At 48.8% G+C, this 18,396-nt stretch overlaps 1 protein-coding gene across 2 annotated transcripts in view; it reads left to right on the forward strand.

Moving 5' to 3' along the window:
* Window positions 1-18,396, forward strand: part of LOC146184117 (uncharacterized) — a 76,804-nt gene that overhangs the window by 24,797 nt on the left and 33,611 nt on the right. The window contains exon 5 of one of the 2 annotated variants that reach the window (XM_084609269.1): window positions 3,596-3,794. In XM_084609269.1, the coding sequence (XP_084465395.1) occupies window positions 3,596-3,794 (199 nt within the window). Of the gene's footprint in view, window positions 1-3,562; window positions 3,795-18,396 lie in introns of both variants that reach the window. The other variant, XM_084609268.1, reaches the window with a different exon arrangement.

The raw sequence follows: 18,396 nt of genomic DNA on the forward strand, positions 1-18,396 counted from the left end.
CCCTCCATTTCCGGATATTTTGAATCAAGATTCCTCTTTCTCTTTGACGAGAAGCTCTTTTTAAAGTCATCCAGCACAGCGTCGCAGATGCCTATCTCGGGGAGGGAAGGCGAAGCCACTTCGGGAGGTGGGGGGAGGTTCACGGGAAAGGGTGCCTTGATGTGCGTGGTCTCCCGCCGCCCCCATGCGTGCACGCATGGCGCGCATCGAGGCACCCTAGCGCGGGACGCTGGGTAGCGCGGTAGCGCCGCTGACGCTGCCTCGCCGCCAATGTTTTCGGAAAGCTGTCCGTCATTTTAGGCGAATCCACTTCGAGAGCTGGGGGGAGGTGCGCGGGACGCTGGGTAGCGCGGTAGCGCCGCAAATGCTGTTGCCTCGCCGCCTGCAACGCTCGAATTCGTGTTTTCGGAAAGCTGTCCGTCGATTTCTACGTCAAAAGAGCAACAAAGCTAACGACGGACTTTTTTTTTTTCTTTTGTGCTAGCGCCAGAAGAGCTCTTTACAGCGGTAAAAATTTGCTCACCGAACGCACCCCATGCCAACGTGGTCTTTTGGCCACTTCAGCATCCAAGAGACCGCGCTTTTCTGGCATCGCAAATCATTAGAAAAACATCAATTTTGTGCAGATTCTATCACGGGGAACACCAGCAATACGATTCCGACCGGAGTTGACAGGCCGCGCGACGGCTGAGGACTGCCAAAGCATTGCTGCTCGTTGCTGTCGCTCAGTTTTTGGGTTTTTAGATACCCGCTCCGTGCAGTGCGGTATGCGCCAGCGGCAACGACAGGCGTTGGCGTCGCGTGACACATCGCCAGTGGCTGTTACCGCTGTATGCGCAAAAGCGACGCTGCCGCTCGGCGACGCCTCCGCTCGCCACTTTGCTGTAAGCGGGTCAAGCTCTTCGTGCACTTCGAGTAATGTGGCTTAAAATGCATGCATTTGGGTTGGGACCGGAAAATATTTCGAATAAAACAATATTTCGAATAAAGCGATTTCGTTATAATGAGGGATTACGGTACTTGCATCCGTGTAAATTTGCCATCATCAGGACATCAGCTACAAAATAAAAAAATATAAGCAAAGTGTAAAAAAAAAAAAAGAATCCACTGCTGATGATGATGGTGTAGCCTGCACCTACATTATACGGCTGTGTGCGGCTAAACCTTTGAACAGCCGAGGCCAGGCAAAGCCGACTTAAAAGTAAACATGGCCGCCAGCACTTGTCACTCAGGCTCAGGGCTGGCTTACGGTGCCCGTTGTATCATGTGGGAATGTTCCCAAGTTACAACGTAACAGCGGGGTTTCTAATACATGTAACTTTATGGAAGTCGTGCGGGGACTTGCTGACAATAACGTAGCAGCTGGGTAAATGCACATTGATGATTGGGTGTATGACAAGCGTCGGCAAGGACATGTGCAGTCATGAATGATGTAACGTAACATTCTATGTAGTCAGTAACATTCTATGTAGTCAGGGCTCATAGCCATAGTCATGACATATATATGTTGTGCAGCGTTCCATTACTGAGCACTTTACAAGTAACTGAAAGTGGACACAAAGGAAGCCAGCAGCCACTGGCATGAAGGAAAGCATAGATGTTTTTTTTTTTTTTTTTTTCTTTTTTCAGTGTTCATGAGCGTCAAATAATACTGTAGTCATGGAGGTAATAGACTAGAAAGCAGAAAAAGAAACAAAAAAAAAAAAACGTGCCGCCAGTGGTGTCTCAGTTTACGACCTTCTATGATCAATACCGAAAAAAAAAATCCTTCTGCTTTCCTTGTCGTTGGCAGTGGTTTGCTCTGTTTGTACGTACCTCGTAATGAGCCCCTCATTTTCTCTACATTTGTTTGTTGATTAGCTTAACGAGGCTTTCTACTCTGGCAGCCTTGATGTCATTGGTAGATTAAAAGAGTTATCCCACAGGTCCTGCCCTCCTCGTTAGATCATGTTCCATGTGACAGTCGCAATAACACGAGACGTTCTGCGTCCACCACTGTTGGTGAAGGTGGCGCTGGCGAACGCTTTCAAGGGTTGGTTGCATGCAACATAAATATCTAAAAAAGGATAATAACGAACAGCTGCTACCATAGCTCGGTCGGTGGTGCACCAGATGCGGGAATCTTATGTCATGGGTTCAGATACAACCAACGGCATGTGGTTTCTTTTTCTTCTATTTTCAGATGGATTATCTCCATGATTGCAATTATTTTACATTAGTATGCACCAAAAAAAAAAAAAAAAAAAAGAAATCACCTATACTTTTCTTGGTATCCCTTGTAATCTCATGAAGAGCCCTTCAGTTTCTGTGCATTCGTATGCAGTACTGTAAGGTGTAGAGTTAGTACAAATGTTGTGTGTAGTCATTACTCTGCTGTTTAAGTGTCTAATTTTTGTTATTATTCTTGACAAAAATACTGAACTTCTTTTGGTAAAGAAAAGGTTACGTATGTGTCTCTCAAGAAAACTATAGTGGTTGGTGATGTGAAGTTTACAAGAAGCAGCTGCCCAAGTGTGGAGTACATGCATGTAAATTTTAGCAGTTTGTTGAGCTAACGTGGCTGAACGAAATGGGCTTCTCATTGTCTTCTCGGTCAGCTTTTACCTCAATCCTTCAAAAACTACAATTGAAATTTCAAGCGCTGTTGTGTAAGCATGAACTACCAGCTGAAAAATGCAACAAGAAAAGAGTTTCTTTTTCAACACACAGCTCCAAATGTCCAGCCTGGTTTATGAATGGTGCCAATGCGCATTAATGCAACCTGATCTTATAGGAACTTCTGCAAGGCAAAACTGCCGGATAGATGTGCATACCTGCCAACTTTCCCGAATTGTCCGGGAGTCTCCCGAATTTGGATTACATCTCCTGATTGTACGGACGCGACCTCAGATCTCCTGAAAAGTGGCCGCCACAGCCGAGCGTTTTTTTGTTTGTTTTTTTTTTTTTAATTTTTTTGCATGCTATAGCTCAGCTTCTTGAAGACATAGCACAAAAAAGACAGGGACAACTAACATGTCCTCACGTGTTAGTGGTCCCCCCCTCCTCCCTTCCACTGCAAGCACCAGGAGTTCAGGGGCTTTCATGAGCCTATAAATACAGAGATAATTTCAAAATAAACTAGTGGGCCGCCACTCTCACCTCTTTCTGATGTTTCAGCCTTGATAATTTCTGAGTTATATGTGCAAGGCCTTGGCAGATTTTTTTTCACTAAAGGTGTTCACTGCACATCTGTGTGTAACTTTGTTCTTGCATCGTGGAGCACTATATGTGTAGTTAAAATTGAGTATAACAGTGTCACCACAACGAGGAAAAGAATATCTCACTTGATGCCCTCTCGGGCAACAAAGAAGCAATGGCAGTGACTGCATTCCACCCTTCGCCCACCCTAAGGATTGGCAATCGCAGGGCCAGAAGAGAAGGCGTAGTATTCTTGAGAATGCTTGCTCGGGTAGTATTCACACTGACGAGCGGGGGTTTTCTGGTTAAGACAGCCAACAGTTGTGAGCTTTTGGGGTCATTGAAATGCTCGAACTCTAGTACAGAGTTTTCTTTTGTGTTTCAGTGCTACCACCACTTGGCTGCCTTCCCAACGCAGGCCCCATCATCCTGGTGCCCATGAGCCAGCCCAGCATGGTCACCACCGTGTCCAGAGCCAGGTCCGCTGCCACTGTGGTACAGAGCGCGTACCAGTCTTCCCCCATGCCAGTCATTCTGTCTGTCGAGTCGCTGTCGGGAAGAGTGGCCAGCGCTGCAACCAGTGTAGTGTCTGCTCCGCCACCTCCTCTTGTTGCGAGGTGAGCAGGCTTTCGTGTGGGGCCCCTTGTTGCCATTATTAAGGCAAAAGCCTTTAATGGCTCATCCGGCATCCTCTCCTGTCCCACTGTAGCTGTCAGTCAAATGACATAATTCTCCTTGTCTACCGTGAGGAAGATAGTTACAAATCAATTCTGTCTCCACCGGTAATCGAACCTCCATTCCTTGGATCCACAGCCGAGCGCTTTAGCGAACGGCACCACATCCGGGATCGTGGAACACACATCATAATTCTTCTTGTCTACCGTGAGGGTGATAGTAGTGATGACAATGAAGCTGCAATTAGTGATAATGACAATGGTGACATTGGCAATGATAATGACGGTGCATTTAGCTGATAATGATGATGACAGCAAACGTGATGCATCGTGTGCACCAGCAACGCTTAGTCTTTTGTATTTATGCAGTTCTTTGGCTTGTTCATTAAAAAATGACATCTTTGAGGCCTTGTTTAAGGGGGGACACTGGTCTTAAAACTATTTTCGTTATTTACCAATCAAAATTGATGCAACTTGGTGGGTTTGTGTAGTTTCTTGTGCAGATTCCAAAACTACAATTATTTATTTTGTGATCCAATTATTTCATGAGATAATTACACCAATTAGTCTAATTCTTACAAGAACAATTACAAAATGATCACTGAAGAAAAACTTCAGGTGAACACATTGCTGGACACTAGAAAGAATGAGGAACACAATGTTGCAAGCAGTTTTTTGATTAAGCAATTATTTCGTTTTATTGCATGACAAAGATCAAAGGTCAAAATATAGCATATAAAGGTCACAAAAAAAAGCCATTTTAAAAATTTTGAACAAGACATTAAAAAATCTACTTGCAACATTGTGTGCTCCACATATTTGGCTTCATGCTGAAAAAGAAATTATTGCTGTATCAGCAATAGCTGCCGAGATATTAAGGCCACAAAACTGCAAGTGGTCGAGAATGCATGTTTTTAGAAAAGAGCAAAAAAGAAACAGGGCATTATTTAACAGACATTCACTGGTGCAATGCACACGTTTACAATTTAAAATGGCTATAAACCTCCAGGAATGTAGTCTCTTTGCTTTCCAACGTCCTAGTGTCGCCTCTTTCATTTTGATTTGCAGTTGCAGCACATTCAGTTGTCACTTTTTCGGCTGCGCGCTTCATATGCAGGCAGCGGTTTTTTTTTTTGTTACGTACGTCGGTTTGCTACGTCCTCGCATCAAGACCGCGGTGAGGAACGTTTATTGCGGAAAAGAAATGTAATTTGGAGCTGTTTGCTGCTTCCCAGTGCTCTGCATTGCACTGGAAGCAAGTGAATTCCCTAAGGACTATGAACGAGGTCCGATCGGCGCAAACGCGCGGCGAGCTCTACGAAGACGTGTCCCGCAGTTTACGCATTGGAAAATAAGTTTGACGGCGATTCCTTATCCCCGTTCACTTTTTTAAATGCCAATATCGCCGCCATTTGTTTTACGCTTCGCCAATCTCGGCAAACTGTTTAGATCTGACGATCGTGAACTCCGCATCGCCAAGTGGACTGTCCGCCGCGCTGCCGTCATCGTCACGAACACAATCCGTCTACCGCTTCGTTGCTGGAGTTGGCGCGAGTTCAAGCTTTACCTGTTTTGAGCTTATCTTTCTGCTCATCTGCAGCCTGCGTTATCACTGTCGCGGCGGGTGCGACCGCTGGCAGTAGCAGTCCCCCGTGCTGGGGAATACGCTAGGCCTACTTCAGGCTCGTACACACGATCGTTCGGCGCACGATTTTTGTCAGCCTGAGCGCGCACAGCCGGGGCAGGGCATCACTTGCGATGATTATTCAACTATTTTTTGCACTTTTTTTCACAAATTCTTGCTGTGAACGCACCTCGCGGTTCGGAACCAAGCGCGGCCGGCGTCACGTCTCCGCCGTCTCCCCGCGGCTTGGGCGCGCCGAGCAGACGCCGTCAGCCAGCTCCACCAATGCGGGGACGCCTTATCGCCACGTGCACCCCGAAAGCCAATGGGATTGCAAATGCCACGTTTTCTTTTTTGCTATTTTTTATGCGACCAATGGGCGAATGTAAACAGCAGAGGCGGCAATTTGAAGACGAAAGGCGGCTCTTTCGAATGAGACCAAGATGGCTACGGTGCCGCGCACAAAATGGGAGCTACGCCTCGCGGAAAATGGTTGTTTCGGGGGTCGTTTTCGGCCCCAATTTGGGCGACATCGATTATATAAATTGGCATTGTGACTAAAATACCGACCCTAGATATAAAAAACTTAGCAGATAGGTAGATAAAGAGCTACTGATTTCGCAAATCACATTTTCTAAACAGTGATTTTTTCACGATTTTTTGGTCCGAAAGACCCGTGTCCCCCCTTAACATGCAGGTAGTCTTGTGGGCTCGGTCTCAACTTTCTTACACAGCTTGCAGTAAGGAATGAGTAGCCAATTCCCTCAGCCATAAACAGATCTACGTGATGCCTTTCCCGTGCTTCTGCACACGCACTTAACGTTCATATTGATGATGTGAATTTTTTTTTGCAACCTCATCAGATTCTTATCACTTTGATTCTACTGTATAAGAAGCATTCAGGTCTAGTGCAGTTAAACCTTGATGTATTATCATCATTACCAGCCGGACTATGCCCACTGCAGGGCGAACGTCTCTCCCATATTTCTCCAATTACCCCAGTCTTGTGCTAGCTGCATCTAGTTGACCTCTGCGAACTTTTTAATCTGGTCCCCCCACTTAATTTTCTGTCACCCTCTGCTACGCTTTCCTTCCCTCAAAATCCAATTTGTTACCCTAAGTGGCCATTGATTGTCATTTTTTCACACTACCTGCCTTGCCCATGCCCCATTTCTTCTTGATTTCTACTAAAATGTCATTAACTCGAGTTATTTCTCTGACCCACTCTGCACGTTTCCTATCTTTTAACCCTTAATAAACGTACCGGTATGTTTTCGCACTTTCCTGTGTCACTGACGTACCGGTACGTTCTCTATCGTGCATTCAAAACTTCGTGCCTGAGCGCGAAGCTGGCACGCTTGGACAGGCTGCGCCATGTGTCAAATCTTTCTACAAGTTCGTATTTTCGCCCCGCGCTGTGTTGGTACGTATACAGTCGAACCCGATTATATTGAAATTTGGTTATATCGAACTCACGGAATATCCCCTTGAAAATTCCATGTAAAAGTATAGGAAGGCCGCGTCATATATCGAACTCAATTTCACCGGTCGTTCGATATATCGAACTTCACACCATGCACTCGAAAGTGCCTTTCCCAAAGATGATCTCATCATCCTCGGCCATTTGCCGTGTGGCGTTTTCAAGCCACGCGTGGAAGGAATGAGAGGGACAGTTCGGCTAGGGCAGCGCCACGCCCATTCCCGAAAGGCGCGCGCATCTGCGGTTATCGTTTCCCGCACGCCAGCACGTGAGGTTTGCGAGCCATGTGCGTGAATGAACCGGTGGGAACGAGAGGGGAAAAACGCGGCAGAGCGATGCGCAAGGGTGTGCCCATTCTTTTGCCGAGCTATCTCTCTCCTTCCTCTTTCCCGGCCTTCGTTCGCAGTAGCACACGCTAAGCATGCGCAAGGCCAGCTCAGCCCGTTTTCAGACAGAACGTCTGACGCTTTCTCCAGAGTGTGTTGCGAACCCTCTGCACGCGGCGGCTGACGTGGCTGTGGTGCCTGCGGAAGTTAAGAAGCGGCAGATCTATTTTTTTTTTTTTTGTGAGATTCGTAAATTTTTATTATTGTGCTGCACGCGCGGCGTAGCGTAAGATATGGCGTTACAAAGCGACAGTTTTTTTTTTTGTTTTTTTTTTTTTTTGCGGGAGTCGTTTACCCTTGCATGTATGAATCAACGAAAGCACACGGTCAGCTGCGATCATGGCACCGGCTTTTAGCATTTTTCGCTTCAAACAGCATTTGCAGCTACTGTATCACGCTTTCCAATGATTTTGTGGCAGAGGACTACACCCGCCCCAAGCGCGGCGTGATAAATCGAACCAGGCTTGTGCAATTAAGCCATCAAGGGCAGTCTGCCAAGTTCGCTCTCCGCCGCTGCAGGAGCTATCAAAAGATAAACACGGCGCGACGTTATCACTGCGCAGCATCTTAACACGCTGCCAAGAAATGAGTTGTGGATGAGACGACCAAAACGGAGTGCAACATGCAAGTGAAAATGCTGGCAGTTTCTGCCGCGGCGACACAGAAAGCTTGTTTTGAGCTGCCGCGGTGGCTCGAACGGCAGAGGGACGCAGTTCCAACAAGTTGGAAATTTTTTGCTCTGTCGCTGCCGCTCGTCGCTGGAGCGAGCTGGCCTTAACACTTAATTTTTTTTTTTTTTTTCATATTCTCGAGTGTAAAAGTGGAGGGTCGGTTCATTATGCGAGTGAGTTGATTACGCGACAAATACGGTATCGTTTTTTCGCATCGTAAGTGCCGTCCCAAGCCGATTTCTGTATATCGAATTATCGATATATCAAACTATTTCGCGGTTTCTTTCGAGTTTGATATATCCGGGTTCGACTGTATACTGAAGAGTATGGAGCGACAGCACCCACCCCCACCACCTTCTTTGCCGGGGGGCGTGGTCTCTCTGCGCACGCTACTCTATCATGCTAAGGGATCATGCGGCGCATGCGTTTTACAGCACGCACATGCGGTTTTGGGTTCAAGGGCTGTTTTGCCATATGCCACAGGTTTGCAGGTTCTTATTTTTATTTTGTTGGCGTGTCTGCTATGACGCCGCGTTCAGGGGCTCACGCCGTTGCCTCTCCAATAGGTTGACACGACTTTATTGCTGCTTTCGCTTTCTCTTGCCGTGCCCTTGCTTACGGCTAGCAGCAGTAGAGGAGGTTGTTTTAGCCTGTTTCCATCTCCCTCTGTCATCTTGATTTCACAATGTGCCATTGAAAGTGCGCCCTCTGTGCGCGCGGTTACTTTCGGATGGCTGACCGCACGGGACCTTCGACTGTGGACTGGAGCGATGGCTTTTTTATTACCGTATGTACTCACATAATAGGCGCACTTTTTTCTCAAAAAATTCGGCTTAAAGTTAGGGGTGCGCCTATTGCGCGGGGTAAAATTTCCGCAAATTTTCAGACTCGCATTCTCGCGCTTTAAATTTAACATATGTCTAGAACATGGCTACTCTCACATAAATGCCGATGAACCTAGCATAAAAATGAAAAAGAAAGCTACTTACGTTTCAATCAATAGACAAGAAACGTCGAGTGCACGCACACGAAAAATTTATTTACATACATGCACTGATGCTCTACTCATCAGATTCGGATTCGATTCGGAGTCCGAGAGCACACACTCATCACTGACCGGGGACTCGCTTTCTTTGTCCGAGTTCCACAGCATCGCATCTTCGCTCGCATCTAGTGCGTTGGAGATCCCCGTCTTCTTGAAGCTTTTTCTAATGACATCATCAGAGATCTCTCTCCAGGCTTCCACTATCCAATTGCACATTTCCACAGGCGGCCTCTTAATTTTGCCACCTGGAGTTAGCTGATGCTGCCCTCCAGCCATCCAGTTAGTGTACAGCCTTCGAACGTTGTCCTTAAAAGGCTTAATTAAGGACACGTCCAAAGGCTGCAGTACAGATGTGAAGCCGCCCGGAATCACAATATCCATGCGCAGCTCTTTCAGCTTCGCTTTAACACTTTCCACGAGGTGTCCGCGAAAACTGTCCAGAACGAGCATGGCCGAATACAACAGGCCACTTGCCCCAGACCGTCTTTATCCAGTCCAGCATCAAATCTTCATTCATCCAGCCTTTCTCCTGGACCCTAACGTGTATATCACGATGGAGAGTTCCCTTGGGAAGCGTCTTCCTTTTAAAAATGACGTACGACGGCAGTTTGTGCCCATCCGCTGTCACCGCTAGCATAACAGTACATCTTTGCTTCTCTGTGCCAGATGTTCTAATGAGAACACTTCGTGCACCTTTGTCCTCCACAGCGGTGTTTCTTGACATGTCGAAACAAAGGGGCGTCTGATCTGCATTCCCGATCTGGGACAAAATAAAGTTCTTTTGCTGCCAGAGCCGTATCACAAAACGGTGAAAATCCACCACCTTGTCCTCATATGCCGAGGGCAAGCGCTGGCACAACGTTGTCTGCCTTCTCAGGGTTAGCCCATGGCGTCGCATGAAGCGCGTTGTTCACCTGAAACTTGCCTTAAAGTCTTTAGCTTCGATGCCCTGCACTCGGGCAATTCTAAGCGCCTCCGTCTGCACTATTTCGAGGGACACGGCACAACAGTCTTGTCGGAGGCGCCGTATGGGCTGAACCAGTTTCTCCTCCACTTGCAGATACTTTCCAAACTTTGCACCGCGGAAGGCCCGTCGTGACTTGTTGGTGGCTTGAAGTTTTTCCTGCTGACTTCTCCAGTAGCGAATGCTGATTTCGCCGACACTGAAATGTCTGCTTGCAGCACAGTTTCCGTGCTCCACTGTGTACTGCACAGCTTTCAGTTTGAATCCAGCTGTGTAGCTCCCATACTTCCCCATTGTAGCACACACGACAAACCTAACCACACGCAGCTTGCAAAATGGCGAAACGAGGCCCCTTAGAAGAATAGATAGATGGTAATGGGTCTACCCTTTGTGTCAGATGGCAGCTTGCGCCGCCTAGCGCCTTGCCTAAAATGCGCATCGATGGCGATGACTCTGCCGCTTGTGTCGCGTCGCCCCTGACCAACGTCTCTTGTAGCATTGCCATGGCATTGCGTCCGATTTTCCCCAAGAAAAACAAATGCACAAGACACTTCTCCTCCTCCTCCTCTCCTGGAATTCATTTCCCTGAGTCTCCCAGCTTTCAGAGCTCCCACAGAGAAGGTAGCGTAAAGCGTACATTCTCCGTGTGGCAGTTGGGGGGATCGGTAGTTGACGGAAGAACTTTTTTCAGCCGTTGATATTTTTTTTCTTTTTTGACGGTCCGCGTGTTGTTGTACTTGGCCGTCACAACCGATACTGTCGTGCATAAAGCAAGCAAAAAACTGTTTCCTTCCTCCAAGCTGTCATACTTCGCCGTCATCGTCATGAGTGTTCCTTGCCTAAACTTCGGGCTCATTCACAGTAGGTTTCAGATGCGGCATCTCGCGTTGTGGAATTTAAGTGCGTTTTTTCTTTCTTCTTTTCATTTATTTATTTTTTTCCCACCTTAAAGCAGGCGCGTCGGCTTCCAATCATGTAAATATGGCATTGATCTCAGTGCCAAGTTCGGGGTGCGCCTATTATGCGCGGAAATAAAAAAAAAATTGATATTTCGCACCCAAACTGGGGGTGCACCTATTATGCGAGTAAATACGATATAAATACGAGCCAAGCTCGGATTCGGTCTCTCAAAAAGTATTGAGCAGTTTTCTTATATTATCCTCATTTATCTAATTTATAATCAGGCTGATAATGATGATGTTACTCAACACCTGCAGAACACTGAAATGTGCATATTCTATTGGCTACGTGATTTGTATAGCAATCATAATCAAAAATAAATCTCTATGCTCGTTTCCAGAAACCAAGCCGACACTGGGGGTGCGTCATGGCCAGAAACGCCCGACAGCGAAAGGGTTAATGTTACCCCTGCCATTTTTCGTTCTGTAGCCCTCTGCATTGTCTTAGCTTAAGAATCCCTTTTGTCAGCCTCGACGTTTCAGCCCCATAGGCGAGTGGTAGGATGCAACTGTTATACACTTTCCTCTTGAGCGTGAAGGCTCCTTCTAGAATACGGGTTCGCGAGCGATGGTCTCGCCCGACGAGTGAAAACCAAGTCTTTCTTAAAAACACTGGTTTATTCCGGATCAACAGAAAAGTATAAAATAGAAAAGAAACAGCATTGGTCAAAACTGCGCTGGAAACATGCCGTCGAAGTTCGCGACAATGGACTATGCAGAATAAAACGGAACAAAGGTCAGGGCTTCACCGCGGCAACACAAAACACACTGCGGCGCGGATAGGGCTAGTAATAGGGCCAAAACGTTGATCACGGTACAAAAACATTGCTACTCGCGTGGCAGCACTCACGCTAACACTCCTAAGGCTTCCTTGAAGGCGCCGCTTCCGTCTTTGCCTCGCAGGACTCCGCTCTGTCGTCCGTGTACATCCCGCCGGCTTGGGACGCTGCCACGCCGCCCTTCTCCAGCCGGCCGCCCGGCGAAAAAGCCCTGAGCCCTGCTTCCGACGCGCTTATCTACCCTCTGTCTCGCGCCGATAACATGCCGCCCCCGCTCCGGGCAGCTCGATCATGCGTACTCGCGCTGCCCGGGCGGACACCAACACAAACAGAAAAAAGCGCGCGTGGTTCGAAACGCTAAAAGGGGCTGTGGTGCCCCACACTCCCCCCCTCTCAAGACTGGACACCTCCCGACGTGTAAAACAAAAATAACGCGGGATAAGGACGGAACTGGTACTGCTGCTGGCGGGGTGCATGCTTGGAGGTATCCGCCGAGCGTGGGTACCCGTAGTGCCTGGTAGGTCAAGTGGTTCTATGTAGCTAGTGGACGGCCGTGGTAAGCTCGGAGACCGGCCACGTTGACTGGTCCGGCTTCTCGACCACCCTGCACATGGCGAATAAAGTAAGAAAGCCGAGACGCGCGCTTTGTTATCGTGTAAGGGCCAGTCCATCGTGGAGCGAGAGAAGCAGCAAACCCTTTTGCTGCATCACTTAGTGGGTGCGTGCGGCGAAGGACTTTGTCGCCGACTGTGAATTCCAAAGGTCGCCTTCCCTTGTTGTACTGGTTACAGTGTTCCAGGCGGGCAAGGTCCAAGTTTTCCCTTGCCTCCTTCAGAGTCTCGGCCAAGCGGCTGGAAAGATCATTCGCAAATTTAGAATGGCTAAGACCCGGTAAATCAGAGCCATTCAGAGCATGCTCAATAGGGAACCTGAGCTCACAACCAAGGAGAATGGCCGCTGGCGTAAAACCTGTTGACCGGTTTACCGTGGTTCTTGTGGCGAAGGCCATCTCCTGGATACGAGCGTCCCAGTCCTTGTGCCGCTCCGTGAATGCCACCATCATAGTCTTGAGATTTCGATTCACTTGCTCTGTAATATTTGCTTGAGGATAGTAGGGCGTAGTCTTTTTGTGCTGCACGCCAAGAACTTTGCAAGTGGCAGTGAATATCCTACCGGTGAAATACGTGGCATTATCAGTGATAAGCTGAGCTGGGAAACCAAAGCGAGTGAATGTTTCTAGTAGCTTATCCCAAATTATTTTCGAGTCTAGCCTACTCAGGGGATACAATTCTACCCATTTCGAGAAATGATCAGTAATTACTAGCAAGTAGCGATTCTCTTTCACTGATCAGGGATAGGGACCCATTATGTCGCAAGCTACAATTTCCCATGGGCATCTGCTCTCTACAGGTTGCATGAGGCCCGGTGGTTTTCCTCCCCTTGGCTTCGCGGTCTGGCACGTATGACAAGTGCGGACTAATGTCAGGACATCCCTTCTCATGCGGGGCCATGTTGCAACGCGACACAATTTGTCATATGTTTTCTTGCCATCGCTGTGACCTGCGAGGCGTGTATCGTGGAAGTACTCTAGAAAATGCTTACGTAGGCCCTTAGGAACGACCACACAAAATGCGGACTCACCACTGTCGGTGTCCGCAGCAGGTATATACCGCAGGATCAAACCATCTTCTGCTTCCACGTAGCTGTCATAGCTTCCGTTAAGCGCCCGGCTCCCTGCAGGGTTGGCGCTGTTCAGGCTTTGGCGTATCTGGTTGCACTGGTCGTCTGAAAGCTGAGCGTCAAGGAGCTGTTGATGGGACACCAGTGTGCCCCAGGTGTCGGCAGGAGCTGTCGCAGCATGGACCGCGGGTGCTCGCTCTCCCTCGCCCGGAAGTGGAGATCGTGACAGGGCATCGGCCACTTTGTTGAAAGTGCCTCTTCTGTATTCTACCCTGTAATTATACTTTTGGAGAGCGAGTGACCAGCGGGCTAGACGGCCAGCTGGATTTTGCAACCTTGAAAGCCACGATAGGGCCTGGTGGTCGGTCTGAATAGTGAATTCTGCGCCATCCAAATACATGCCAAATTTCTTGAGGGCAAACACAATCGCGAGACACTCTTTCTCTGTCACAGTATAGTTCCTTTCCGGTGCCGTCAGTGTATGACTAGCAAACGCCAATGGGCAAAGCTTTCCTTGATGTTCTTGAAGCAATACCGCCCCAATTCCGTACTCACTTGCATCCGGTTGTACCGTGAATGGCCGGTTAAGGTCTGGAAGCCGCAGGCGTGCAGTATCCGCGATGGCTGCAGACAGTGAACGGAATGATCCCTGCTCGGCTTCTGTCCATGACCAGCGGGCACCCTTCCGGAGGAGCTGATGGAGGGGTCGCGCCAGGTCAGCGCAGTTCGGGATGAAGTGGCGGTAGAATCCCACCATGCCCAAGAAACGCTGGAGGCTCTTTATGTTGGTTGGTGGGGGGAGCTGCAGAATGGCTTGAAGCTTCTCTTCATCCGGGCGAACTGTGCCCTGTTCCACAATGAACCCAAGAAGATTGATTGTGCTTGTCACCAACTGAACCTTGCCGGGGTTAATGGTGATGCCCGCCTTCTGCATTCGTTGAAGGACATTCGTTAGATGACGGAGGTGCTCTTCTAAGCTTTCTGAGAACACTACTACGTCATCCATGTAGGCCATAGCGTAGTTAAATTTAGCGCCTCCGAGCACAATATCCATTACCCGTTGAAAAGTAGCAGGTGAATTGCACAACCCGAAAGGCAATCGCACAAATTCGAACAGTCCCCGGTGGCAAGTGAAAGCCGTTTTCTCAATGTCGCAGTGGTCAATCGGGATTTGCAGAAATCCCCTACTGCAGTCAAGAGTTGTAAAAAATTTTGCTTACCCAAGTGAGTACATGACAGAGTCAACAGACGGGAAAGGGTAAGAGTCTCGCACTGTCACAGCATTCAGACGTCGATAATCGACACACAACCGTGCTGTTCCATCCTTCTTAGGCGCGAGAACAACAGGAAACGCCCAGGGGCTTTTTGATGGTCTCACCGCACCGGTAGCCACCATTTCGTCGAGGGCCCCATCCAGCAGCGCTCGCTTGTGGACACTCAAGGGCCTTGGATTGAATCTGATAGGACGAGCATCGCCGGTGTCAATCCTGCGGGTTAGTACGTTGGCCTTCTCCGGAGCCTCCGTGAACATTGCTGCAAAGGGCCTGAGCATTGTCGCGATTCTGCTTTTTTCTGCTGGTGACCCCGTGAAGGAATTCAAAACGTTAGAATACCACAGCCTGTGATATTGGCCGAATGGCCGTTCGTGGCAAGCAACTGTGACTGTGGCTCAGCGGCCTTAGTCTTGAACTGAAATGCTTCTGTACCGGTGCCATACCGGTAGGTTCCCTTACTGAGATCTATCACAATTCCTGCCTTCACTATGAAGTTACGGCCTAGTATGACTGGCCAGGATAGTCCGGGGAGGTGTAAGAAACGCTGTCTAATCTTTCAACCATTTATAGCAACTGTTAGGCGGGCTGCTGAGGTTGCGGGTACTATGTGAGTCGACGCCATACGAAGGTTAGTGTTTACACTCCGCAACCGGACACATTTTGTCTCACAGGAATTTTTCACCTGATCGCCGAAGACTGACACCGTAGACCCTGTGTCTAAAAGGGCTGGAAGCTCCAGTCTGGCCATTTTGACCAAGACCAGCGGGGTCTTGTCTGGTTGGCTTTCCTCAAAAGAAGTTGACGGGACTGCACTCACCGAGTGTTTGTAGGGTTTCTCGGGGTCTGCCTCATGCATAGCAGGTGGTGACAATGGTACCGGTGTCGATGGCACCTGGGTCGAAGGCACCTGGGTCGGTGGCACTTGGTTCGATTCAGGCAGGAAAGGTAGCGACTGGATCAGCTCTCCCGGTGGTTGGCCACGTCTGTGCGGCCTGGCCGCTGGATGGTGCGATGACCAAAACACCCTCCCCTGTGTTGTCCTGGATCTGCGAATCGGAGGAGTTGTGCCCGGGGGCGACGCCCGCTTCTCACTTGATGGCGACACCGTTGAACCCGGTGGTGACGTCCACGTTGCACCCGCTGGTGACGTCCAGAGAGAGAGAGACAACTTTATTTGCCCCAGATGTTGTGAATTAGGGCAGATGGGTCCTGTGTGGCCCCCAGGTGGGGGCGACATCCTGGGCCCACGAAATGAGTGAAAGTTGTGTGTTCCTGTCTGGCTTGGTAAGGAGTTGGTGCCAGCTTTCCGCAGAGGGAGCTGGCAGGAGGGCCCTTGGGGGCGGGTTATTTACGCATCCCCAGAGGATGTGCGCCTGAGTGGCGGGTTCTCCGTTGTTACAATTTGGACATGCGGGGTCGTATTCCCCGTTAGTAATTAGTGATAGCCTGGAGTGACTAAGAAATGAGTGGGTCTGTAATCTGCGCAGCAGGGTGGCTTGTGCTCGGTCGAGGTCGGGGTGGGGAGGCGGGAAAAGGCGTCGCGTCTCTTTGTGTAAATTGGTAATTTCGGCAAAAGTCTGGGGGGCTTCAGCGAGTGCGTCTAGATGCGTGAGACCGACCGCCCGGATTGTTAATCCTCGGGCAAGTTGGTCGGCCCCATCGTTTCCAGAGTTGCCCGCGTGGGCGGGTACCCAGACTAAGTTAATTTTGTGGTCGGGAGTGCAGCCGCGCAGGATGCGTGCAGCAGGAAGGCAGATGTAGCCTGCCGAGAAATTTAGAATTGCTCTTTTTGAGTCACTAAGGACTGTACGCGTACGCGGGTCAGCGATGGCGAGCGCTATAGCTGTTTCTTCCGCTGCGGTGGGGGAGGGGGCACGCACTGTGGCGGCGGAGATCAGTGTAGATTGCGGCGTGGTAGCACAGGCCACATATGTTGTTGCATCTTGCCTTGCCGCGTCCACGTATGTTGCGTGTTCATCGGTATGGTAGGTTTCATCGAGTGCCCTGGCTTTGCGTTGACGGCGCGCGTCGTGTCGGCCAGGGGGCATGTTTTTTGGTAGTGGTTTGACAACGAGGCGGCTGTGTACACATGTCGGGAGGGGGGCTGTGGGATGGGGATCGCCTATTGGGTTGACGTTTAACCGGTCAAGGATGAGACGGCCGTGATTTGTCCTGGAGAGGCGATGAATTTGCTGTCTTGTGTGCCTCTATAAGTTCGGAAAGAGTGTTGTAAATCCCCAGTTGGAGGAGGTGTCGTGTGCTAGCATATTGTGGCAACCCTAGGGCAGCTTTGTACACCAAGCGGATGATGCTGTTAACTGCCTCCTCATCTTTTCGGCGAAGGTGATAGTAGGGATAGGAGTATACTATCCTGCTAACGAGGAATGCCTGTGCACGGCCGGTCTCAAGGGAGAGGGCGCGCGCTCTTTCTTACGGCCTTCTCAATCGCTGCGGGAACAATGGGAACTTTTCTCCTTGAGCTACGCTCTCCGCCACCGCAAGGGGCGCGACCTGCTCACTGTTCGCTCCGCGTCTGCTTCAGCGGCGGCGGGTGGTTTTTGCCTGGTTTCGTGTTGTCGCTCGCGAGTTTCGTGGTGAGTGCAGCCCCGAAATTAGAGCACAGAAGGTAGATGCTGCAGCGGCATGTCGTCAACGTACCACACGTGAACGGATATAAAAAACAGTGTCGTTCAGCAAACGTTCGACAAGCATGGCATACATTGCGGCACGGTAGCTACTTTTGTTCATTTTAATCCGAATTTTTCCCAAGCCTGTACACGAATGGGAACAAAAAGAAAACTGAATGAGCAGCGATCACATCGAAGCTTCTTCAAGGCTAACATGACAGCAACTCGTCTGCAACAGCAAAACCGTCTTTCAGCGCTAGATGCGAAACCATTCATGTAGCACCGAAGATGAAAATAATTTCATAAAAATGTAATGTAAATTGCAAAATGCTTGCATGATATAAAGTATTAGTATAACAGTCAAAGTAAACGTTGTAGGGTAGAGTTTTAAGTGTTATTACAATTCGTATACTTGGCAATGTGTGGTATTATAAACATTTTAATTTTGCAAATAAACATTGTTTAATGAACTTTTTACATGATAATATGCTTAATATGAAAACAAAAAATGGTTGATATTCATGACACCACTTGTGCTCAAAGTGGCAAAAAAAAAGGCCAATAAATGACGAAGGTGATACTCGATGCAGTGACTTACAAATGAGTTCACCTGCTATATAGAAAGTATGCAAGGAACTTCTAAAGCATTAAAGAAGGACACTCTCACTGAAGACTCATTTCAAGCCTTATATAGCGACCCATTGAGGCTCTCTTCGGGAAAGTAGGGTTAATGTGCGGAAGGGAATGACATATGCCAGATGCGAGGGCCGTAACAGCTAGCGGCACATGACTATATGACTACATTGTCAAGACGGACGTTTCATCTGAGAGGAAAATCAAGGCACGGAAGGAAGTGATGGCATCTCCTACCATCCCATTTTCCACTGTCACATATTCCGGTTCCCCTTACGTCGCTGGATATATCGTTTAGTTAATCAACTTCGGGTCTTACGCTTGTGCTATTCTTCTTGAAACTAGCGAAAGAAGCAGCCCCATGTAGTACGCTCTTCTACGAGGACAATGTTCTAGTGGACTGCATTACTGCATTATCCGAAA

This window comes from Amblyomma maculatum, chromosome 7 (genome assembly GCF_055883805.1).
Source record: "Amblyomma maculatum isolate TAMU_Amacu chromosome 7, ASM5588380v1, whole genome shotgun sequence".
Lineage (NCBI taxonomy): Eukaryota > Metazoa > Arthropoda > Arachnida > Ixodida > Ixodidae > Amblyomma > Amblyomma maculatum.